A 22174-nucleotide genomic window follows, 5' to 3' on the forward strand; every position below is an offset into this window, starting at 1 on the left:
GCTTGACAGCACTTTTGAAATGCTTGTAATTATTGGTGACAAAGGATGAAAAGGAAAATGCCTGATTAGATGACTGGCAATTAGAAAATAGGCTTTTGGTCAGTTAAGCAAATGTGATCTTGAGCCACCAGTATAAAAATGTGAGGTATCCAAGGGAGAAGGGTTACTTTTTAAAATAAAATCATGCTTTGAATTCTGTAAGAAGCAAAAGGCAGACAATCATTCCTCTAATTCAGATATATTCTAAAAACAAAGCAAGTGTTACTGCAGTATCAACTTACTGAATTAGGAGACACAACTTATTCTTACATGAGCCAGTTATGGAATGGGGCACCTGGAAATGTGTTTAAAGATTGCTGTGAGCACATCAATGATAGAAAACGTCAAATTGAAAGAACTCTTCTAAAACACAACCATCAGCCAATTCTCACAACACGTCACAAATGATTGATCCCAACAAATACTGTTAATTAAGTTTTATTCTGGAAATGACAGCTACTCTCTATGTACTCTTAGTGATTGAGGCAAGACGTTGAATTGAGGCCTGGTTTCTGTTCAACCTCTCTGTTACCTCAAAGGGACACGATATCTTTCAAAATATTGAACTGACTCTTTACATCAGTATAGAAGGGAAGTGGAGAATTTATGAGGAAGTCAAAGCCAGCTTAGTTCCTTTTAGTTTCTACTTTAATACCGAATTGAGCATAATAGCACTCATGTAGCAACCGTTACAGAGGAAATTACCCACCAGAGCAAACAGCAGTCTTATGTCTGTACAGGAGCTGCCTCCCCCTGATACAAGGAAGTGAAAGCACCCTATGAAAAATTCTGAGCTGTGGGTCAAAAACATCAGATGCATACGTGAACAGAAACCCCTAGGAGACCATGAGAGACTACTGAGATCCTAACTGCCCCAAAGAAGGATAACACTACTACATGTATGCTTGTTTAGTTGATTTGAGCTGTCAATCAATTAAGAATAAATTATTAAGTATCACATGAATAACAGTTTACTATGTCTGCACACTTAAACATTGTAAAATAATTTTGGTGTCTGCCTGTACAGCTCAGCTGATGATCCCACTGTAAAACAACAGCTCCCAGTGCAACAGACCACCCCCCGTCAGCCAGTACCACAATGAGGTTATGCCACTGCTCTTTAATTATACAGAGATCTTCACAGTAAGACACTGAGGAAGACAGCGGTAAGGGCAGAATGTTCTCCAGAGACACTGCTGAAGCCTGAAACAGGTGAGGGCTGTGACATTTCCTGCCCGTTGTTACCAGGTTAACCTTTCACCTGCAGGACTTGCTGCTTCCATTTGCCCAACTTGCGATAAGCTGAAAATGAAATCACTTTGACAGCTAAAAAAGGTCAGTTGTAGAAATAGCATATTTGTGTTAGCTCAGTACCTTACCTACAGCATCTGCTATTCATTATCATACTATTGCATTCAGAGGAAAAAAAAAATCAGATTCCTCATTTCAGTACAATATGGATGCTACTTTGGAACAAGATGCTAAGCTCAGGATCTCACATCTTACCACCCCACACTTGAAAATAGATCCTCCTGCTACAAGAACAGAATCTAGAAATGACTTGACAAGATTCTTGGGGATGCATGACGCATTGCACCTGAAATAAGGAGGGAAGGTGAGCTGAAGACAACCTTCCCAGTCTGTCAACAAACATCCACAAGTAAATGGAACCTTACAGTCTTCTGAATGGTACAATCAGGCATTAACATACAGCAAACTCTCATGGTCAGCAATGGTTCATCAACCTTTAATTCACAGAAAATCTGACCTGAACTCTGCCAGACCCTGCACAACACTCACGTCAAGATTTACAGGGTTTTGTCAAGTTTCATGAACGTCAATAACCATAATATGTTTAGGTGAAGCCCTACTGACTTTCTCAGCACAGATGAATGTGCCAGGGAGAGGCAGTCCTCGGGAGAATTACCCAGAAAGGATGTGTCAGCAATTGGCTGTTACTTGGAATACCGACTTCTCAGTATAGGGTTTTTTCCCCCAACAGATGTAAATTGTTTAGCACATCTCCAAAATAACAATTTTTCATTGAAACCAAATCTCATGCATAGACTATGATGAACATAAAAGATTTTCTGTTATTATTTTGCAGTTATATTTTTGAGAATATTTGCAGACATTCCAGAGATGTGAAATCTCTGTAAAATTACACAGATTTTACAACCAAACTGGGAGAGGTTAAATAGCTTCTCAAGTGGAAAAGACATCAGCAAGTTTGGTTTGTGGTCCCAAATGTGCATTTCTCTGAGCAGTGATTGAGGTGTCTTCCTCAAAGAAACAGGCCTGTACATTAAAAAGGGGAAAAAAAGCATGACCTACAGTCCAAAGCCCTTAGAGGACTTTGTGCTACAGCTACAGCATATGGCAATAAATCAAACATCTCCAGGTGTACTAGTTTAAAGGATATTCCAATTGCCCTCATTACCACTGACCTTTTACTAACACAGAGTGCTGACCTGAGCTAGCGTTGAATAATTCCCTGCCACAGAAAACTGCTGTTGCAAAGCCGAAAGAATATTTGAGTTACCTGATATAACAAAAAGATAACCAATGGCACATATATTCTTTCCAGGCATGGTTTATTGAAAACACACCAAATTGTTATCCTACATACCTGGTTTTCTAACAAGCATTCTACTTGTCTGCATTATGGAAAGATCCTATAATAATAATACATTCTGTCACGGTAACATTTGTTCCATGAAAAGCATAATCCACCTTTTTTCCTCTCCATACTGGTAAAATCAAACCATTCTAAGTGTTTCAATTTATAGTACAGTGTAAATACAATGCAAAACCCCACCAGTCTAAACTACAGAGAGAATGTTGAGCAGTATTACAGAAAACACGTTGTTGATTTATTTTTCTTTTTTATTCTCCTACCATGAAAATTTTAAGGCACATGATAGTTACAAACACATTAGCTACTAATTACCAGTAAGCTTCTTAGTCTAGTTACTTTGTTTTTCCAAAAAGTAAGAACCAGATTGGCAGGCCTTGTAGTATCTGCACTATCTTCCTCCTCATTGCAAAGGACTTCCTAACACCCTATCCCGATGTAAAACTTAAGACAGAATAAAAGAGATTCATAACAACTTTCCTTTAAATGCACTAGATTAGTTACTGTACCAATAAATCAGAGGATTTCTCTGACAAAGATAAGGAAACACCAGATTTTATGGGCATTAAAATAAAAACACTGTGAGAAACTATGCCTATATAAACACCTTCAAAAACTGTGAGAGTGCAATCCAACCCCAACAGCACAAAACTTCAGGCTGAGCTTACTGGCACACTATAGTTTACAGTGAGTGGGCAGCTAGACAGAAGGGACTGTAACCAGTCTGTAATGTATTCATGTGGCTTCTGAAGCTTCACTTACTCCACGTGTTTAAAATGTGCCTCTCTCTCACAAGCAGCGGAGCCCGTAAGCTCAACTTTAAGGCAAGTAACAGAAAGTAACTCACCACCTTCAAGATAACAAAACTGCTGGAGGAGCGAAAACTGCTTTGCCCAGCATAAACTGTGTATGCTAGAAGTCATCACTGAAAACTATTCCTTTCAGTTGGCAGGAGCTCACTAATTGGCTTTAACATGCCACCCCCAGTTCCTTAATGCATCACTTAACGAGTCAGTTCCTAGTCCCCAAGTCAATCCCTTTTATGAAGTCTTGGCAAAGGAGACAAGATTTACTTTCCTAATATATACACTTAGAATCTGTGGGTCTGAACGCGCAAGTGTAGAACCAGGACACTCAGGTGTTCTGCCCATAAGACTTCTGGCTGCCCAAGCTGCTCCCTGGGGAACATTTCAAACTGGCAACCATCTTTGATCTGTCAAGTTACACTGACAGCTAAATTACTTTTTAGCTCCAACACAGAAACAAAATGTCTTTATATCTTGCCTTTCTGCTGGATGCTGCACAAACAGAATCACAGAATCCTTGGAGTTAGAAGGATTGATCACTCATCCACTCAACAGCCCAACTTGATGCTTATCTGGCAGTCTCGACACGCAATGTTAAGTGGCCCCATCAGTGTTGTTACTTGGTTTTCCGTTCTGTTTAACCTCCACAGCCTACTGAACGTGCCTGGGCGGTGAGCAAGCCATCTCCCTGGGATGAAAGTTCAGCAGTTACTTGCCATCAGAAATCTCTTCCATCCCCTGTTATCTCAGCCCTTACTGGGCCATCAAATTTCCTCCTCCTCTTTATTAGGAGTCTTGCAACATCCATCTTCTCCTTCCACAACCACCCCTCCCACTTAAATTTCTGCAGGTATAAATCTCTTCTACCCCAGCTCTTTGCAGACAGACTGCCTCCAGTTTTCACAGTGGAACCAACAGGAAAAGAGGAGGTCACATACCTGAGCCCTAAAAAGCACTGCCTGCCTTTGAGCAGGAGCCTCTAGACCATACTGCAGCATTAGTTACACACACTGCCACTTTCCCTTCTTAACATACTGTCCCTGCTGCCAAAACAAACTCAACAATTACTGGTTTATTTACCCACATTCAGAATTGCTCAACCAGCCCAGTCACACTTGAATTAACAAGGAGAGATGGAGGGACAGGTGTGGACACACATCCCACCAATGCATTCCAGAAGTTAATGTGTGGCCACAGATGAAAAGGACAATGGATAAACCACCAAACTAAGTTCAAAGTATCTTGCTAGAGATTTTGGCTTGTGAGCTGATAGTACAAGGCAACAGTCTCATATGCAAGTCATTCTCAATCCATTTTCTTTCCGCATCATCTGAACAACAGCTTGGTGAGAAGAAAAAAAAATTAACACAGTAACGTAAATGATGCATTATTGGTTATTGCTACATACCTAGGAATTCATCATTACTGTAAGGCATGGGAAGGGCAAAAGTAAGATGTCATTTCCTAGGAGAACGTCTTGGCACATGGACTTGGTATTTTACCTCTTATGTACTATCCTTTGCTGTTTTGTTGCAATAAGCCATGTTCTCAACTCTAAGCCATTGGGGCTGCCAAGAACACTTTATCCCAGGGAAAAGGAAGAAGAACAGTTTGCTACAACAAGCCTGGGCAGCCAATTCCATCTAACCTGACAGGGAGGTTTGCCTGACAGAGGATGCAGTATAAATATGAAAAGGTCTTCGGGGGGGGGAAGTCGGATAGGCCTGAATTTGCTTCTCAAGTTTTCCTTAGTGTTTTTAGTTTGATTCATTAATGATGAAGACAAAAATAGATACCCACACAGATTTTGAGTGTCCTTGTAGTGCCCCACTGAGAGCCATTTGATATCTGGCACAGGCGGTCACGGACACAACTGGCCCCCAGTCACATCACTTCCCCCTTTCCTGCAATTTTCTCTTCTAACCTCTTGCTGGCTTTGAAATATTTGTACAACAACTAAATCACAAAGTCTTAGCAGAGACTCAACAGTCAGGTCTTTATTTTAAATGAACTTTTGCTCAGACTCCTTTGGTAAATATATGGTTTGAAGTAGATCAGGGACAGACTGACAGCATGGCCCTTTTCTTAAACTGTTCTAGTTAGCTACAAAGCAGGTTCCATTGCTAATTACTGAACGTTTTTAAAAAAATCCTTTCATATACAAAAAGAATACACCAAGTACATAACCAAAAGTGATATAAAACGTTTCTGTGTAGCTTGGTTAAAAGGGTCTCCGCGTATTGGCAGAACAAGTATGAAAAGAGCACCATTGATATAATATACAGTCAGACTATGTATCTGGTTTCATTGCCACACTTTATGTCTACACATAGAGAGACACTGCCTCTGACACAGATGTTGATAATCACAGATGCATCTCTGCTTCCCTTGATCTGCTGAGCATTTTTGGTCCAACAGGACTCTCATGCAGGTGAAAAACCCCACAAATATTTGCTATCTTAATTTGCTCTGAGCAACTTCACCTTCTCTATGATCCAGAAGTAACTACTGCAATGTACATAGAAGATGAGGGTCAAAAGGGAGGAGGGTGAAGGAGCACATGTATCATCCGAATCACTGACAGCTTCTGGCATCAGTCTTTTTCCCTGAATCAACAAATGCTTCCCTCTCCTGCAAACTACTTTACATGGTTTTTTATTAACCTATCCTCTGCACAACAATATATATATAGATATATAGATTTATTTATTTATATATATGTATTCATGTCAATTTTTTAATATACTCATGAAGATAGAAAGCTCTTGGTACTTGCTTTTTTTTGTGTTTTTAATTTTTTTCTTTTTTTTTCTTTTTTTTCTTTTAAACAAAAACTTCAGACGTTTACTATTACAGTAATATTTTGGGTGAGGCAAGGTTGTTGGATATTTCCCCTTTTTAATTACAAAGGAAATGGCAGGCACTGAAAACCCCAAATGATGTTTGCTAGGCTCAAAAATGTGCTTTCCACTCACACCATTTTTAGGAGCTTATTTAGAATTAAACATGGCAACCAAAACAAAGTCAGCAAAAGCCCTCTGATGCTACTAGTGAGATATTTCATTCCTATTCTCTTCTGCTGCCCTCCCTTGACCAATGCCTGGAGAAAATCAGTGATCTAAAGTCACTTAGTTCATGGCATTATCAGATTCTGTATATGCAGCGTAGTTCTCTGTTCTCATGAGGTAAAAACTCTGCCTTATCAGAGCACACCATGGCATCTAAGAGGAGAACATCTGCACATGGATGATTTTCATACCACCAAGAATATGTAACCTCAAAACAAAATCAAGGGAACACAGAAATGACGATGATTTAAAAAATGTCTAATCTGTTCCCTTTATGACATTTTCCACCAGGATCTGTAGCCCAAAGCAAACATGGATCCAATAGTGATAAATTTACCATCAAATAAAAATGAAAGACCCATCTAAAACATATATAGTGTGTTCAAAATAAGACATCCTGCGAAGAAGCTTCTATTTCTTCCAATGTGTTAACAGCTACAGCAAAATAACTTGTGAATTGTCATCAATATAACACTGATACAATTAAAATGTAAAAGCTCCTTACTACCATCTTTGAGAATAAGAAAATAAAAAGCCAGCCAACTCCATTTCTCAGCATACATTTCTGAACTGGGGACATTAGAACCTTCATGTGAAAATAAAAGCAGAGCCATTACAGAATTCAAAAGGCAGAAGTACTGTACATCAGATTATAACCATAATATAGCACTGTGATTGATATAGCGTACTCTAAAAGCAGATTTATACAGCTTGCATCAATTTTCTTATCTACTCTCCAGTTCATTTGGCCAGCATTTAGTATTTTTTGTTCTGTATTTTCTCTTCATTGAAATTCAATAAACCCACTCAACATTCCTGCAATTCCTGTTGAAATAACGAAGAAAACCTCAGCATTTTTCAAAAACTCTTTAAAAGTGTTAGATTCACAGTTCAAAATAAATCCCCCCAAATAAAAAGAAAACAATGGGATCCAATCCATAAAAGTGCTATTATCTTCATGACTACACCTAAGGTATCATTTCAAATATTCTGCAGTTCACTTATGAAGCTGTCCTCTTTGCTGCTGCATGACCTTTGCTTCTCATTCTTCCACATGTAAGAGTCACCTAAGAATGCAGCCAGCCGGATGGAACTTGGATTCTCTTTTCTTGCTTGCTTTATTCTTGCAGGAGATGGGAGGGAGCAGGAGGCAGCTATGTCTGGTGGGAATGTAACTGATTTAAAAAGCAAACTGTCTTGCTGTAAGGCATGGTGCTCTGGGGTTGGCAATGGCAGTCAGTTGTGTTTTCTCCCTGCATTCTCTTAGAATCCGCAGCCTTGTCAGTGATGCAGCGCCCTCCAGATCGGAATGGCAGTGGTGACTGATGAAATCCTGTGTCAATTCAATGTTTTTTTCTCCCCCTCAATTAAAAAAAAATGTGGTTGGACTCTAGGCCTGCAAAATAAAGCCAGAACTGATTAATACCAGCAAACAACGTGGCACTGGTGATCTCCATCCCATAGTGGTAGAACAATGAATGGAAATCCTAATGTATCCCAGTGTATGGGGTTGTTGAAAGGTCTGACTGGGAGAAAATGAGCACAGACTTCATTCAAAGTCCCACCCATACGCATTCACTGCTAAGAAGAGTGCAAGACTGGAGGTGTACAGGCACTGCACACGTTGGCTCAGCCAGAGGGCAAAGATAAACAAGGCTGACTGCACAGCACCGACCTGATGCATTAAGCCAACACTGCCAGGGCCTGCTGCGTGGCTACACAAGGCTACCAGGGGGCTTTTAAAGACTGCTCTGGCCAAGCACTTCCAACCCAGGAAGAGAAACAACCTGCAAACACATTGTACTTGTACTAGAGTCTTTAAAGGAGAAACATTTCTGGGGAAACCTCAAAAATGAAAATCCCACACATACAAGAGCTCTCTCTCCCACTACTGCATGTGATTTCCATGTCTAATTATGAGAGTAGATCGCACTCCACTTTTTGGAATTTGAGGCTCAAAGGCCTATTATCCACTCCAATAGCCTTTGCAACCATTTCTTAGGTGTTTCTTCAGCCAGCCAGGGGCACAAAATCAGCTATTCCAAATGGGGCATCACGTCTGACATTGACGGATGGTACAACCAGGGTAGAGGACTGTCTAGCAAAACAGCAGGAGACAGATTAGCAGTAGCAGGGAATAAAGAAAGGATAGTGACATTATAAGGGACTTGGCTCATGGCAAAGGCAGAGAGCTGTAACGCAACAAAAAGGCGCCTTTCTTTAACAACAGAATAAGAAAGAATTGGGAAGTGGGAGTTGTGCCTTGATGTTTATTGTGTAATCAAAATCACCTCCCCTTGCAAAGTAACTGTGTATAGGCAGCAGCTTTCCTGCAGATGGGCATGGCTTTGTAATTCTAGGGAACCTCAGGGGACATCCACAAATATAGAAGGATACGCTTTTTCTTTTAGTCTCAGACTAATCCTTATAGTGAGTCTGAAGGGCGAAAAAAAATGGTTGGAAGTAGAAACACACTATTTAAATTCATTCCCATGGCTTTCCAGGAGAAATATTCCACATTTTGGCTGACAGCCAATCATTCAAGATACTACTGTGCTGTAGTTATTTGACAGATTATTTTTTTAATCAAACAGGAGTGTTTGATTGCATTTCATTAAAGACACAGTGAATAATATAAATACACGTTTTCAAATGTATTTTCCTTTCTCTGAAAGGACTCAGTTAGCAGTTAGCCTTGAAGAGATTCCATAGCTGAACAGATCATGCAAAAGACAAGTTAATCACTAGCACCAATTACCATTAAAATGACCTACCATGCATGCAAATTAGACCCAGGAGTCAACAGGCTGGGGTTTAATGTCACGAGCATCCACCAGATTCACCGAAGCCCTGTTACTCCTGTTAATGTTTTTCCTATTTGTGTCATTCTGCAGCACAGGGTGAGGAGTTAAAAGCAAAACAGAGCGGATTAATTAAACAAAACCACCAAACAAGTCAGCTCAAAGGAGCACAAGGGAAAATTAGTGGTGGAGAAAGTAACAAGATCAGCAAAGGCACAATACCAACAAGAGCACTTGCAGCAGCCAAAGGCTGCACTTCTCTGCCACCATTATTCAAAATGCTTGGCCACTCTTGAGCTTCAAAGCCTCGGTTATTGAACAGTTTACAAACCAGAAGACCCCAGAGTTCTCTTTCACAGGACAGGGAAAAGGAAGAGTAGCAGCTACTCAGGCTTTGCTCCAGCTGAGGACTGCTTTTGAGGCATATAACAAGCTGAATTCAGGCAGCCCTTTATCCCTAAAACCAGGAGGCAGCATAAAGTATGGCTGGCACATAACCAAGGTGAAGTATTTTTTATCCTGTTCCTCTAAAAGCAAAGCGACTGCTTCCTGGAACTCTGGGTTGTGCTTCACCTCAGACATACACTGGGAGTTTGGGCTGAGTGATATGATTTTGAAAATCACGTCCATGAACTCTGAGTGGCAAAAATAACAACTATTTGTTAACTCTTCTGCCTTAGCCTGTTTCTTCTGGAAAGACATTTTCTGTCAAGCTTGTACTGATCAAAATACTTATGTCACTTAATGCATCTGTTCTCACTGCATCCTCATGATACACATTACAACTGTTATGAGGGGACAAAAAGTTTATACCATTAGTACTGGTTCGAGCTGGGCCATCTCTTGTCACTTCAGAGCAACACTGGAGGAGGGAGCATACACTCTGAATTCAGTAATCAGGTTGTATCAGTTGCCAAAAAAAAGCTACACAAATGAGAGAGCACAACCACCTCCAAGTGGCAGGTGAGAGTGTGCTCTTCTGTCTTCACCAGACCCTGTCAAGCAGAAATGTACTGGGAAGGTTTAGAGAGAAAGGTGGTCACTAGTGGATTACTTTAATAGTGTTACCACACATCTGGACTTAGCAAAGAAGCTGCAAGATGACTAAACAGGAAAACTGCAATGGCTGCTCTCTTATCAAAGAGCTTTATGAGTGGCAGAGGCTTCCTAAACAACCTACTGCTCTGATGCTCACTTATTTCTAGGACTGTTCAAAAGAGAAAAGGGGTGGGAAGTGAGCTTCCCGCTGAATCTAAGGGATCAGTGTTTCAGAACAGCCACATTACTCCAGACCATTTACTCAAGGCTCACTGGTTCAAAACAGGAAGCCATGTTTGGCACTGCAGAGTTGACACAAGACAATGAGCAATTATATTAAAAAGTTTCACTGGGCAGCCTCCAGCAGAATGCAACCATACCCAGAACTGGCAAATTGGAAAGGAGTGAACTGTGCTTAAAACTGCAGCTGGATTTAAGCCATTCTCCAGCATATACCTTCACAGAAAGGGAGGACATAGAAAGAAATGCATGAACAGGCAAATTAACATAGGCAGACTGACACAGAAGGATATCTTCCTGGTCCACAAACAATAAAAAGATTTTTCTGCAAATCACATTTTAATTTCACTTCAATATAGTGTTTTTCTTTCAATTCACTCAAGTTAATTGTTTCAAGTGAACACAAATCACCTGGATTTTCTGATATTATCAGCAATATGCTGAAGGTTATTAAGGACAGTTTTTTTACAGACTAACAACAGTATTTCATATCACTGATTCTTGGTTCACTGAATCTTTTTTTTTTCCTCTCAGAAATGACCTACCCTACAAGCTTGTTTTGAGGCCAGGGAGAAGTTATGGCCACAGCATTGTTAGAAACATTAAGCAACTTTTAAATAAAAAGATCTACTGAAAAAGCATAGCAATGCAACAGAAATTCAACAGAATCCACTAAGATACGTTTGCACACAACCCTCAAGGCAAAACACTTTATGAAGAGAGATTGTTGTTGTTGCTGTTGAATTAGAAAATGGTCTAAATTTGTTTTTAGAAGGCACACACCCAGAAATATGGACATCTTCCTCTCCATCTCCTTGGCCCACACCCATTGTCTACAGTCAGGACCCTGAGTGAGTGGTGGTGAAATGAATGCTGCTCACCACACTGCTCTAGACAGATGCACAAGCTGACACGTACTTCTCATGGTGAAAACAATAAAGCAGTGTGATGTTTGGAAGTGACTGTTCTCAGAATAAAGACTGAATACAGTTATTCACTATAGGCAAGGGAATGCTGCCTGCACAAAGATTTTCTTACAACCTCATTCATTTACAAGAACATATCAATTGCCTGCATTTACTTCTGCACTGGAAAGCAGCATTTTGTTTTTATTTCTAGTTAGCCAGTGCTAGGATAGGAAATGCTGCTTTTATCTTAAAATTGGGCAAGCAAAAAACAGACACCAAAAAAACCCTTTACAGCCCTCTAGTGTGAGTAACTACCCTTTTCTTGCTGAGCACACCAGGCTCTGTTTCCTCTAAAGGCACTAACTAGCATTGAGCAATAAGGGGAATCTCACTTTCAAAGGTTCTTTCTCTGAGGCGTCCCCTGTGTTGTCGCTGGTCTTGTATTTGCGCTCCTTGTCCCGGTGATCGATGGTAGAGTATCCATCTGAGGAGGAATAATATGACAGTTAGGCATGAAGCACAACGAAGAGCAAAATAGAGCTGATGTTAGCAGTATTCTTCAGCAAAGAAGCAGGAAAATAGACCATCAAAACCCAGAGATGCTGGCAGCCTGCTTCTCACATATGCTCCAGCTCTGAAATTTTACTTTCACCAGTTTAAAACAGAAAAGCTCTTTTTTTTTTTTTTTTTTTGTATCACTGCCAGATGCTGGCACTCATTAGCAAGCAGAACTGTTTTCATCCCAACCTACTGCAGTTTTGTAGTGTGCCTAAGGAAAGCAGCGAGTTGTCATCACAAGCCCTGTGGCTAATGAGCTCCAAATTCAGCTCAAATCTTGTGTTCCTTGCTTAGCAGCCTGATTAATTGGCTGTGTTCATTCTCTGAACGCTCTGCAGCATGTTCCCACTCTTCCTGAGCCTGACTATTAACAGGACATAACAGTAATTTGAAATAGCCCCTTTCGATGCATTGAGAAAAGGAGACTGTTGAGCTGGAAGAAATCTTGATGCAAACCCTGCTGTGCCAGGACTGCCTTTTATTCTTTCATTCCAAAGCAGCACCTGATGGTGCTTTTTCTCCTGACAACTAAGAAACAATATGAAAGTGTGATTAGCACAGAGGAAAAGTGTGAGAGAGCATTATAAAGAAATAGCTTTATATATTTCAGAATATATACTCTGCTTTGAATCAGTTCAGCCAACACAAACCTGAATTTCTTTTCCTGATGCATCAGATTTCCCTCATTATCAGTTACAAATAGATTGTTTCCTGCTCTACACTGACAGCACCATAATCTGGAGTAAATGACACTCAAATCCATATATTCCTGTAGCCTTTTGTTTTTACCTATGTAACTGAGAGATCATTAATGTTTTCACATTCTGACAAACCGGGCTCTTAGAAGACCACAAAAAGGTCCTCCCCAAAATGTGCATCTCTTGGCACATTACTTGCTGCAAAATGCCACTAAGAAAAGAAGTTTTTTTGGTGGGGTTTCCTTGGCACAAAGAAGCTCTGTTTGCCCACATGACAAAAGCAGCCAGAGTGACTTGTACCAAACTCAGTCACACCACAGTTCTGTAGCATACTTACACTGGTCACAGTTAAGTTAATTTTAAAAGAGTTCAAGTTTTCTACATGTCTCGGGAATCAAAGTGCAGGTAGACCTGAGGCAGCACTCATAACATCATGGCTAGTAACATTACTTAACCACACTGATTAAACATAACTAAAGAATTTGAGTTACACACGAAGTACACAGATTTTAAAGCACTGCTACACAGAACTTCACTCACAAGCATTTGTTGACAACAAAGAAGTTAACATTACTGGCTACTCCTTTTGGAAAAAAAAGAATAAAAAAGTAAAACCCAAAGCCTACCAGTTGCATCCAGTCACCCAGCCAGAATTTGTGGAGGAATGCACAATCAATAATTCTCTTCAGAATGTCTAGCACGAATACTACTAGTTAAGTTATATATTAAAGATTCATCATTCATTTAGGAGTAAATTGTTCACACAGGTATATACACGAATGATGAAGCATGCTGACTCCAACACTCAACTGAGAGGTGGCTCTTCAGTCAAATTTTAATTATACTCACAATAGTGTAACGGATCACTCTGCATTTCTTTACTAGTATCAAGGGTGATCCCAAAACATTTTAAAATCAATTGCAAAGACAAAGGGAAACCTTTAACCTACCCCCAGAAAGCAATAACCATTACGATGAAGTATGGCAGCTTTAGTATTTCCCAGATAACAAGGTCAGAATAAAGACATTAATAATGAAAAACTTAAAGTATGGCAGTTCTTCATACTAAAAACAACAACAAAAAAGTAAAACCCCATGCTCAACAGGAGTCTAACAAAGACTGAGCAAAAAAATCCCAAGATTTGGAATTTTGTACTGTCAGCCCCCTGCTGTGTGCCCTGCATGCTAATGGTGCTGCACACATCAGCTCTAATGCAGGGTGTGCTTCTGCAAACCAAGCACCGTGCTACAACTCGGTCAAGATATGCAGCAGCTGAGATCAGAAGTTTATGACTGGACCCAATAAAATGAGTAATGTCTTGAAAAAGGCTGCATCAGAAAAGTAATGCCTCTGTCCCCAAGGATCACACCTCCCCAGGACTAGCGATACTGCTTCTCTCATCTTTCAGACTGATCCTGAGCAAGTTACTAAAATTAACTCTGTTCCTGGGGCATGAAGGAGACCTATGCTTATCTTACTGCTCCAAGGTATAAATGTATCATTCTCAGTTAATATAATCTAGTTTATAGACAAAGTTATGTTGGTCAGTAGAGGCACTTAGCATTCTTAGCTTGTTTATTCCTCTCACTTTTCTCCTCATCTTCTCTATTGCTTTACCAAGTATCTGCCATTCATTCTGCAGGAACATTTTTATGTCATCACAAATGACACGACCAAATGCCTTCTGAGTGTCAGTGCTCTCACATCTATGCTCTCACACAGCTCTCTCAACTTACAAAGACCCACGAAGAAGGAAGGGAAGAAAAAGGAGAAGTTATGCCTAAAGACATGCAGCTATGAGAGGAACTCCTGAACCGTGCATTTTTCTTTTCAACAATTCTCAGCTCTGTAATGATATTGACAGATTGACTGCATCTTAACTAAGGCACAGGTACAGTTTTGGAGGACTCAGATTTGGCACACAGCCTTGAGATCACAGTTCTGCCACTCCTGCAGACAGCTCAGGGTCACAGCCACCCCGAGGCAGCACTGCGACAGTCAGCATCACTGATCTTCAGATTACTCTGTGCAGAGTCTCCTGTCCAGAGCTGATAAAGTCTGACAGACCAGAGCTATCTTTGCACAAGGCTGTCTACTGCATCCCACAGTAACTTATAACACACGTGTTTTTCCATTTCCCAAGGAAACCAAGCTCTGCCCAGGTGCTCTCACTGCCCACACAACAGGAAGCTGACTGGTCCAGTACTGTCAGTCAGTGTGGAACACATCCTTCTTTAGCTCTAGCCACATTAACAATGAATTAATTTCCTTTACCGAGAAGAACGACTTCACAGCATCAGCAAACAAACTGAGATAACAGCAGCATGCTTCTTTTTGCAGTCTTGGAAAAGAGGCAACAACAGTTTAGCAGCAAAGGGCCAGGTACCAAGAGTGCTTAACTCTGATAAGAAGAGGCAGTAGTGGAGCAGCCAAAAGATAGTGATGTTCTGGAACAAGCATGGTCTTCTAAACTGCAGAGAAGGATGAACACTCTGGGCTCAAAGGGTGCAGCTGAATGGATGGGTAGCTCTAACGTGCGCAGCATGGAAACCCGCTGAATTCTGCAGTGACACATTCTAACGTGTTTGGTAGCAAACTATGCTGCCTCAAAGTGGTACACCAGAATGGTGAATTATGAAACATGGGGGCATCTGAATTAAATGAAATGAACACCACAAAGTTGGAGGCTGATGATAATTTCTAAAAGACAGTGAATATACAGTAGAAAGATCTTAAGGCAAACGAAGTCAGAAAGAAAGACAAAGGAAAAAAACACCACCAAAAGCAGGGCACAGGACTTTCTGCAATAAAAATGAAAAAGACATGAGCTGGGATGCTGAACAACTGTCTGATATTCAGTCATGCATTTTCTTGGCAAATGTAACTGAATTCACTATCTCCTGGAGGCTCAGAACTTTGACTGGTGTGAACATGTGGAGATGTAATTAAACAAAGCCTACTGGAGGTAATAACCCAGAAGTGTGTATAGCGATGTTCTGTTCCCCATACCTGCAAGTTCACTTCAGAATGGAAAATAGAACAAAAAGTCCTCCAGAATGTAACAATATCCACAATGATGTTAAAATCAGAATATTTATTCTAGAGCAGTTCCTCCTGTAAGAAGGCGCATAAGATATGTAACGTGTAGCATTTGGAAGAGCAAGAAGGAAAGAGGTGAAGTATTGTTATTCTGGTTTCCTAAAACTAAGGATAGTGGATTGGATAAATTCATGTACTCCCTTCTCAACTGATCTCTGAAACCACAGAAAGTTAAGCCATGTTGGAGATGAAAGTACTCAGGAGATGGGATCAGGAAAACTTCAGATTTCATCTTCTAACAGCACTGAAAGAATTGCAGAAGAGAATGGCTCAGGCCATCTGCCTGATATCATATACATGCTGTTAATTTGCATTTCTCTTGGTACTGAGATATACACCAGTAACTCCTGAAAGCACAAGGAAACAATTAATCCTGAGACTATAAACATTCAGCACTGCCCAGAGTGCAGCACCTGCTTGCACGCAGTTATGCTGCCATGCAATCTTCTCTGGAGTTGCTTTCTTCCATTGTGAGAACAAATGTTCTAGTGTTCCCTTAGGCTAAATACATACTGACAGGTGGATTCAAGACAGGTGGTACCTCATTTTCTAAGAATATGAAAGGTAATCAGTATCTGTTATTCACCTTGGTTCTAACTTAATAATTTTTCAGCTACGATCACAAATAGCAGTATATCAAACAGTTTGATTTGAAGGCATTAATATGAATATCTTAAAAAAAATACCACCAACTGGAAGTACTAAATCAAATTCCCAAGAGAGCAGGCAGTACCTTTATGTGCCTGAATAAAGCAAAAACCCACAATTCTGCAAGTCAGAAATTGCAGAGTTTATCAGTCTCAAAGCACGTCACTGACAGAGCTGTAAGTTCTCCATCTGAAGGACAAGTCTGGCTCAGTTAGATGAAGGTAAATGAAAAGTAAAGTCAGGAATATTGCATGTACCAACATTCATATGTTACCTATAGAAAACAGAGGCAGAATAGATTTAAGTTCACTTTGAAGTAACTTTTCAACTTTATCCTGTTTCCAAATCTGTAACACGGAATGCAGCTGCCTCAAGGGACAGAGGCTCGAATGAGGATTTCTGTACTATGCTTAAAGTAGTGGATAAATTAGTGTGCACACTGTATGTGCATTTAAGACAAAAGGAAAGAAAGGAAAAAAATGGCAACAGCCAACCTTTTGAAAGGTAACATTCTGTTTTTAAATGTCAACTTCATCCATTTGAGAGAGTATGACTCAAAGAAAAGTTGAACTTTCCTGTAAGTGAGTGTGCTCTACTGAAACAGATACAAGGTTTGATCTATGACTGAACTTACCTGGGCCAAGTTCATCCATAGGTATCATATCACGACTCCCAGTTTTCTCATTATCTGTAAGACAGAAGCATGGAGTAACTGTAACTATTCAACTTACATTTGCTTTTCTCAACACTTGGTACTTTTAAATTAGTCTCAGAACCAGAGAGGTCCTTAAAGTACTGGATTCAGACCTAGAGAAAAACTATTTCACTGTCATCCATTCAGAAAGGAAAACATAATTTAAGCTCTCCAGACAACATATGAAATCCTTATTTTCTGCTTTGGACTAACTACCATTTAACAAGCTTCTCTTAAGTTTCATCTTACACCTATCCCAAATTCTCTCAGATTATTTTAACTGATCATGCTGTTTTCTCAACTTGTATGCAGTATTGGCAGTGCACACTTTGCAAGACAACAACTATCATCCCGTTACTGTGAGTTAAAGAGCACTATATAAATAATACATTCACTCCTTCCTGTCTTGCCCTTCCTTTCACTTCCATAACACTGTTGTGGCAAATTCAGCAAGCAAGCAAAACACACACACACAGAAAGTGGAAACTAGCAGAACTGACCTTGGCTTTTATCCACCAGTGGCAAAGTGCTGTCATCATAGCCAGACCTGCCCGCAGTACCCTTGGAACTCTTTGGCGTTGCAGAAACAGACTTCAAAACAAAAATTAGGTAAATATGAAACTGCTTTTCTGGGAAATCAAACAAGTAAACAGTATGAAGTAAGATCACATATTGGTTCTAAATCCACTCCTGCTAATAGTATGGCAAGGAGTTTTTTTTAATTTTATTTTCATATAGATTCGTTAGTGGAATTCTTTTTTTTTTTTTGGTGTTATCTACACCACTGCACTGTTGATCTGTAAAAGGAGCTCAACCTTTTCAGAAGAGAAGGTAAGGAGGCTGCACATCAAGAACTAGTGACTGCCCTGGGCTGCTGCCTGAAATAAATTTCATATGAGAAAGAACACAGCTGACAAAAGACATGCTAATTCTTCCTTGAGCAGAGCCCATGCACTTGGCCTACACAACATGGCATACTTCCAAAAACTAAGAAGCTACATTTCATAGACCAGTGAAAAACTTATCCATGAAGTAAGTGCATGATGTTACAACTGAACAGGTTACAACACATTTTTCCATTACCCAGAAGAACAGAACTAAAGCGTGTTACCTATCGGACACTAATACTGCATTAAGAGAGGGCACCTTCCAGCCAGGTTATTTCCATAACTACTAACTGAACCTAAGACCCAGCATTCTTACCTGGAAGTGTGATTTGTTCCAGCCATCTTTCTGCAGAGCATTTCGTAACTCCTTGTAGCTCCAGATCATCTGAAGAACGTGAGACGCTGCTTTTGTTTCTCGAGGAGACTGGCTGATTTGCAAAATAAATTAGAATGTTAAATATCAAGAAATATAGGACTATTCATATGCCAACTTCTCTGCACCAAAACAATATCCAGGAGGTACCTACTACTTCACAGAGCTATTCAATGGCTTATCAGTTTTAAGATGTATGTGAAATAATTTAGTGACTTCTTCATATGCATAGGTATTTGCTGACAAAAGAATCCAAGAAGTCAAAATTTGCAGATTTTTGTGTTTTCACATTGCATTCGTGGGCAAGCACAGAGACAAGGGTGCTCTTTTCATTTTGTAGTTGTCACTAATAGAAAACAGATGGATTTCATTCTGCTTGGATTTGTTTACAGAAAAAAAAGAAAACACAACAAACACACGCAAGTCTGAGCTGCCTTTAGCCCAAACAATTACTGCACATCCTTAACCATTTTATTTAAAACAAGATTTCATCAGCGGCAATCCTTGAAAGGATTGGTGACATGTTCTAAGATGTCATGTTCTAACAGGCTTTCACTCTATTTTTTTTTCTTTTAAGTTACAAATCTACTGAGAGGGTGACTTTTTACTGTGTATATACTTGTTTAGCTACACTTCTGAAAGGCTAGAATGGCTTTGGAAAGCAAAAAACTACTGTGCATTGTGGTATTTTCAAGTTTGCAGTGAGTTTTTATACATTTTGCTTTCAACTGTTACTCACCTTGACTTGCTGATAGCCACCAGCTTCTGAATGCCCTGTGTCTGGATCAGAGATCTTGCATTTTCTGAGCTGTCAGTAATGATTTCATGGATTGTATTCAATACAGCAACCACTGTATCCTCCTCCAGGTTCTTTGCAGATCTCTGCTGCCTGCTGGGCAAATTTCTAACCAGCTCACTCATGGCATAACTGCCTGGAAAAGTGGAAGAGATACCACTGGTCAGCCCTAGTAATCCTTTCAGCTTCCCATCCTGAATGAAAAATTCAAGGGTGCTTGCCAGGCTAAAAAAATTAATAATGCAAGTGTTTTGGACATCATGACTGTAACTTTATGGCACATTCATCATTTATTATTTCAAGGTGATTAAGAGTTGATATCCAAAACAAAACTCCTTCATCATGAATACTAAAAGGCTAAGAGGGAAAAAAATGTAGGTTTTATTACGATTTTACAGCCAGCATCTATCATACTTCACAATGCCTGAGGCAAAAAGCATCCAGTAGCTGCTGCTACCGCCACATATTCATGCTAATACACGCACATGGTTTACTCAGTGTAGCCTTCTAATAGGCCTTCTGGGGCAAGGTGTGCAGCCATGCATTTATTAACCTTCTTCCAACAAAGATAAGAGTATTTCCTCCTGGGCCCAGTTAGCCTTCACATCATATGGTACTGGAGAAAAACCAAGGAGCTGGGAGTTTATCACTCCCAGGTGTGTGTCTGCACCATTCACCTAGCTACACCTGTGAACTATTAAGAGAGAAACTTGATGTGTTAGGGCAGAATTCCACCTGGCCATTTGTTAGCATCAACTTGGATGATGGCCCTAAACAAGTGCTGAATACTTCCTGGCCTGACAAGTGGTAGTTTAAACAGACATCAGTTAAATACAGAGGCATCCACAGGAAGAACTCCACCGACAGCTGAACCTTCCTGATTACATGCACACAAATGCATATTTACCCCATTGGAAAGGAGCTAGTGAGCACTGTTGAAAAACTAATTTAAAGACTATGTCTCTGGTAAGTTGTTTAGTATCCAGCTTCTACAGTAATTGCCACAGGGAAGGAGGTCATGATGGAAAAAAAAGGGAAAACTTTAGATTTTCCTTCATGACCCCAAGCAAGGTCAGCTTCTCAATCTCAACAGTGGGCCTAAAGAGGAACACACCTGTCAGTAACCTCTGCATGTGACTAGCAGCAGTTAGTCCATGCCAGCTAGAGCTAAGGAAAGGCAAGCAGTCTGTTAACCACCCAGTCATCTGCACACCTACACATGCTCCACTCTCCTGCAAAAATCTGTATTTATTTTTAGTCCTTAGGAATCTCTCTTAAACCATGGCTTGTTTAAGTGGACTGGATGAAAACCTTCCACTTGGTGGCTACACAGAATAATCCTGGAGAACAGTGACAGAAACTGCATACAAAATGAATCCTCAGCACAGCTGACAAAAACAAGATGTCTCTCAAAAGCATCCAAGATTCCAGCCTGCTAAGAAAAGCTCTGAAGATACCTATAAGGTCTTTATTGCGGCGATCCATGGAAAGGTTTCTCAAGGCAATTGACACAGCCCTCACAACCTTGTCAGAGTCGGACTGGAGTAGCTCCACAAGCACTGGCAAGCCTCTCTCTTTCCGCACTGTTGCACGAATGTATGTGGACCACTGATTAAAACAAGAAAAAAAGAAACAACACAAAATACTGTGAGCTCATATACCCACTCCTTCTTGCCTTTGGGATTTCCTTCAGTGCTGCAATTCATTTTTTTCTCCTGTGAACACCTGTTAAGATGTGTATGCTGATGCATCTGAAACAACCTATCAGTCATGTTCATCAAGCACCAAAGAGAAAACAATGTGGAGGTTCAGCCTGCAGCTTAGTAAGCTGATGGAGAAAGAGAACAGAAACAGAAGGAATTTCATTTGCCAGCCAGCATCTGTTCTGTACACATCACAGTGTGAAAACACATTCCCCTAGATTAGGAAAAATAGGTCATTTGCAGGGAACAGTAAGGCATCTAAAGCATGTTATCTTCTTCCACCTTCAATTTTGTGCTATTTTACTCTGTTTCATGATTGATTTTAAAATAGGTATTCAAGGCAGTTGCAAAACACCACCCTGCTGATCTTCAGGCTTCTGCTCGCTCCAGGTTTGCCACACAGTTCTAGAAGTGATCAGGTATATCTTTGAGCATTATCTGCTTAGTACTAGGGTTGGCTCAGAGAGAAAATCAGAGGACAATTCAGAGTACAGTTTCTCGAGCAATGTAGCAGCCTAATGAATTAAGCATTCACAACAGGACCATCTAACAATAAGCTTGTCTGAAGGGATGTGGCAACAGTTAAGTAGTTTAAGTAGTAAAACCAGCTCATGGTTAAATTGTCATGAGCTCAGTGACATTTGCACATAAACACCATCTGTTCAGAAGATGCAAAGCATTTTAAGTGGGCAAATGAATTGGAAATAATCTCTTCACCTTCTTCCTTCTTAAAGGGCACAAGGTAACAGTGCAGCAAACAACGGATATAGCTTTGTTCTTGCATCAAGTAAAGACTAAAGAGAAGATTGCACTCACAGTCCAGTTGCCAGCACTGAGATTCTGCAAAGCCCCTGCTGCAGCTTCCAGAGTGTTAAAGTTCTGACTTTCGGTGAGGATGGAAAGGTACAGTCGGACCACATCTGGTTGGTACAGTAATTCAAAGCCTGCAGGTGGGGAAGAGGACAACGGAAGCAAAAAAAAAAAAAAAGTAGAGAAGGCATGTATGAACAAACATATAGCATACCTTTATTTAATCACATTAGAGAACAGTCAAGAGAAAGCTGTGCTACGGAAAGAAGGGTCTCTGCCACATTCAGAATGTTTTCTTCTCTCTTGTGAACGCAATGCACATGGGAACTCATCTACAGGACATTCAGCTAGACTGAAGGTCCCTCTGATTGT

General features: G+C 40.3%; 1 protein-coding gene across 6 annotated transcripts in view; it reads right to left on the reverse strand.

Annotated features, from left to right (window-relative positions):
• Nucleotides 1-2612: 2612 nt before the first annotated feature.
• ARVCF (ARVCF delta catenin family member) overlaps nt 2613-22174 on the reverse strand; it is a 140605-nt gene continuing 121043 nt past the window's right edge. For 5 of the 6 annotated variants that reach the window (XM_031555923.2, XM_019620965.3, XM_085238127.1 and 2 more), the window contains 9 exons: nt 21809-21936; nt 20747-20897; nt 19233-19425; nt 18437-18548; nt 17734-17824; nt 17174-17227; nt 11928-12019; nt 9323-9436; nt 2613-7944 (listed from right to left, as the gene is read on the reverse strand). In XM_031555923.2, the coding sequence (XP_031411783.1) occupies nt 9335-9436; nt 11928-12019; nt 17174-17227; nt 17734-17824; nt 18437-18548; nt 19233-19425; nt 20747-20897; nt 21809-21936 (923 nt within the window). In that variant the 3' untranslated portion in view covers nt 2613-7944; nt 9323-9334. The remainder of the gene's footprint in view (nt 7945-9322; nt 9437-11927; nt 12020-17173; nt 17228-17733; nt 17825-18436; nt 18549-19232; nt 19426-20746; nt 20898-21808; nt 21937-22174) is intronic. The other variant, XM_031555925.2, reaches the window with a different exon arrangement.

The sequence above is a fragment of the Meleagris gallopavo genome, chromosome 17, assembly GCF_905368555.1.
Source record: "Meleagris gallopavo chromosome 17, MGAL_WU_HG_1.1, whole genome shotgun sequence".
NCBI classification, from domain to species: domain Eukaryota; kingdom Metazoa; phylum Chordata; class Aves; order Galliformes; family Phasianidae; genus Meleagris; species Meleagris gallopavo.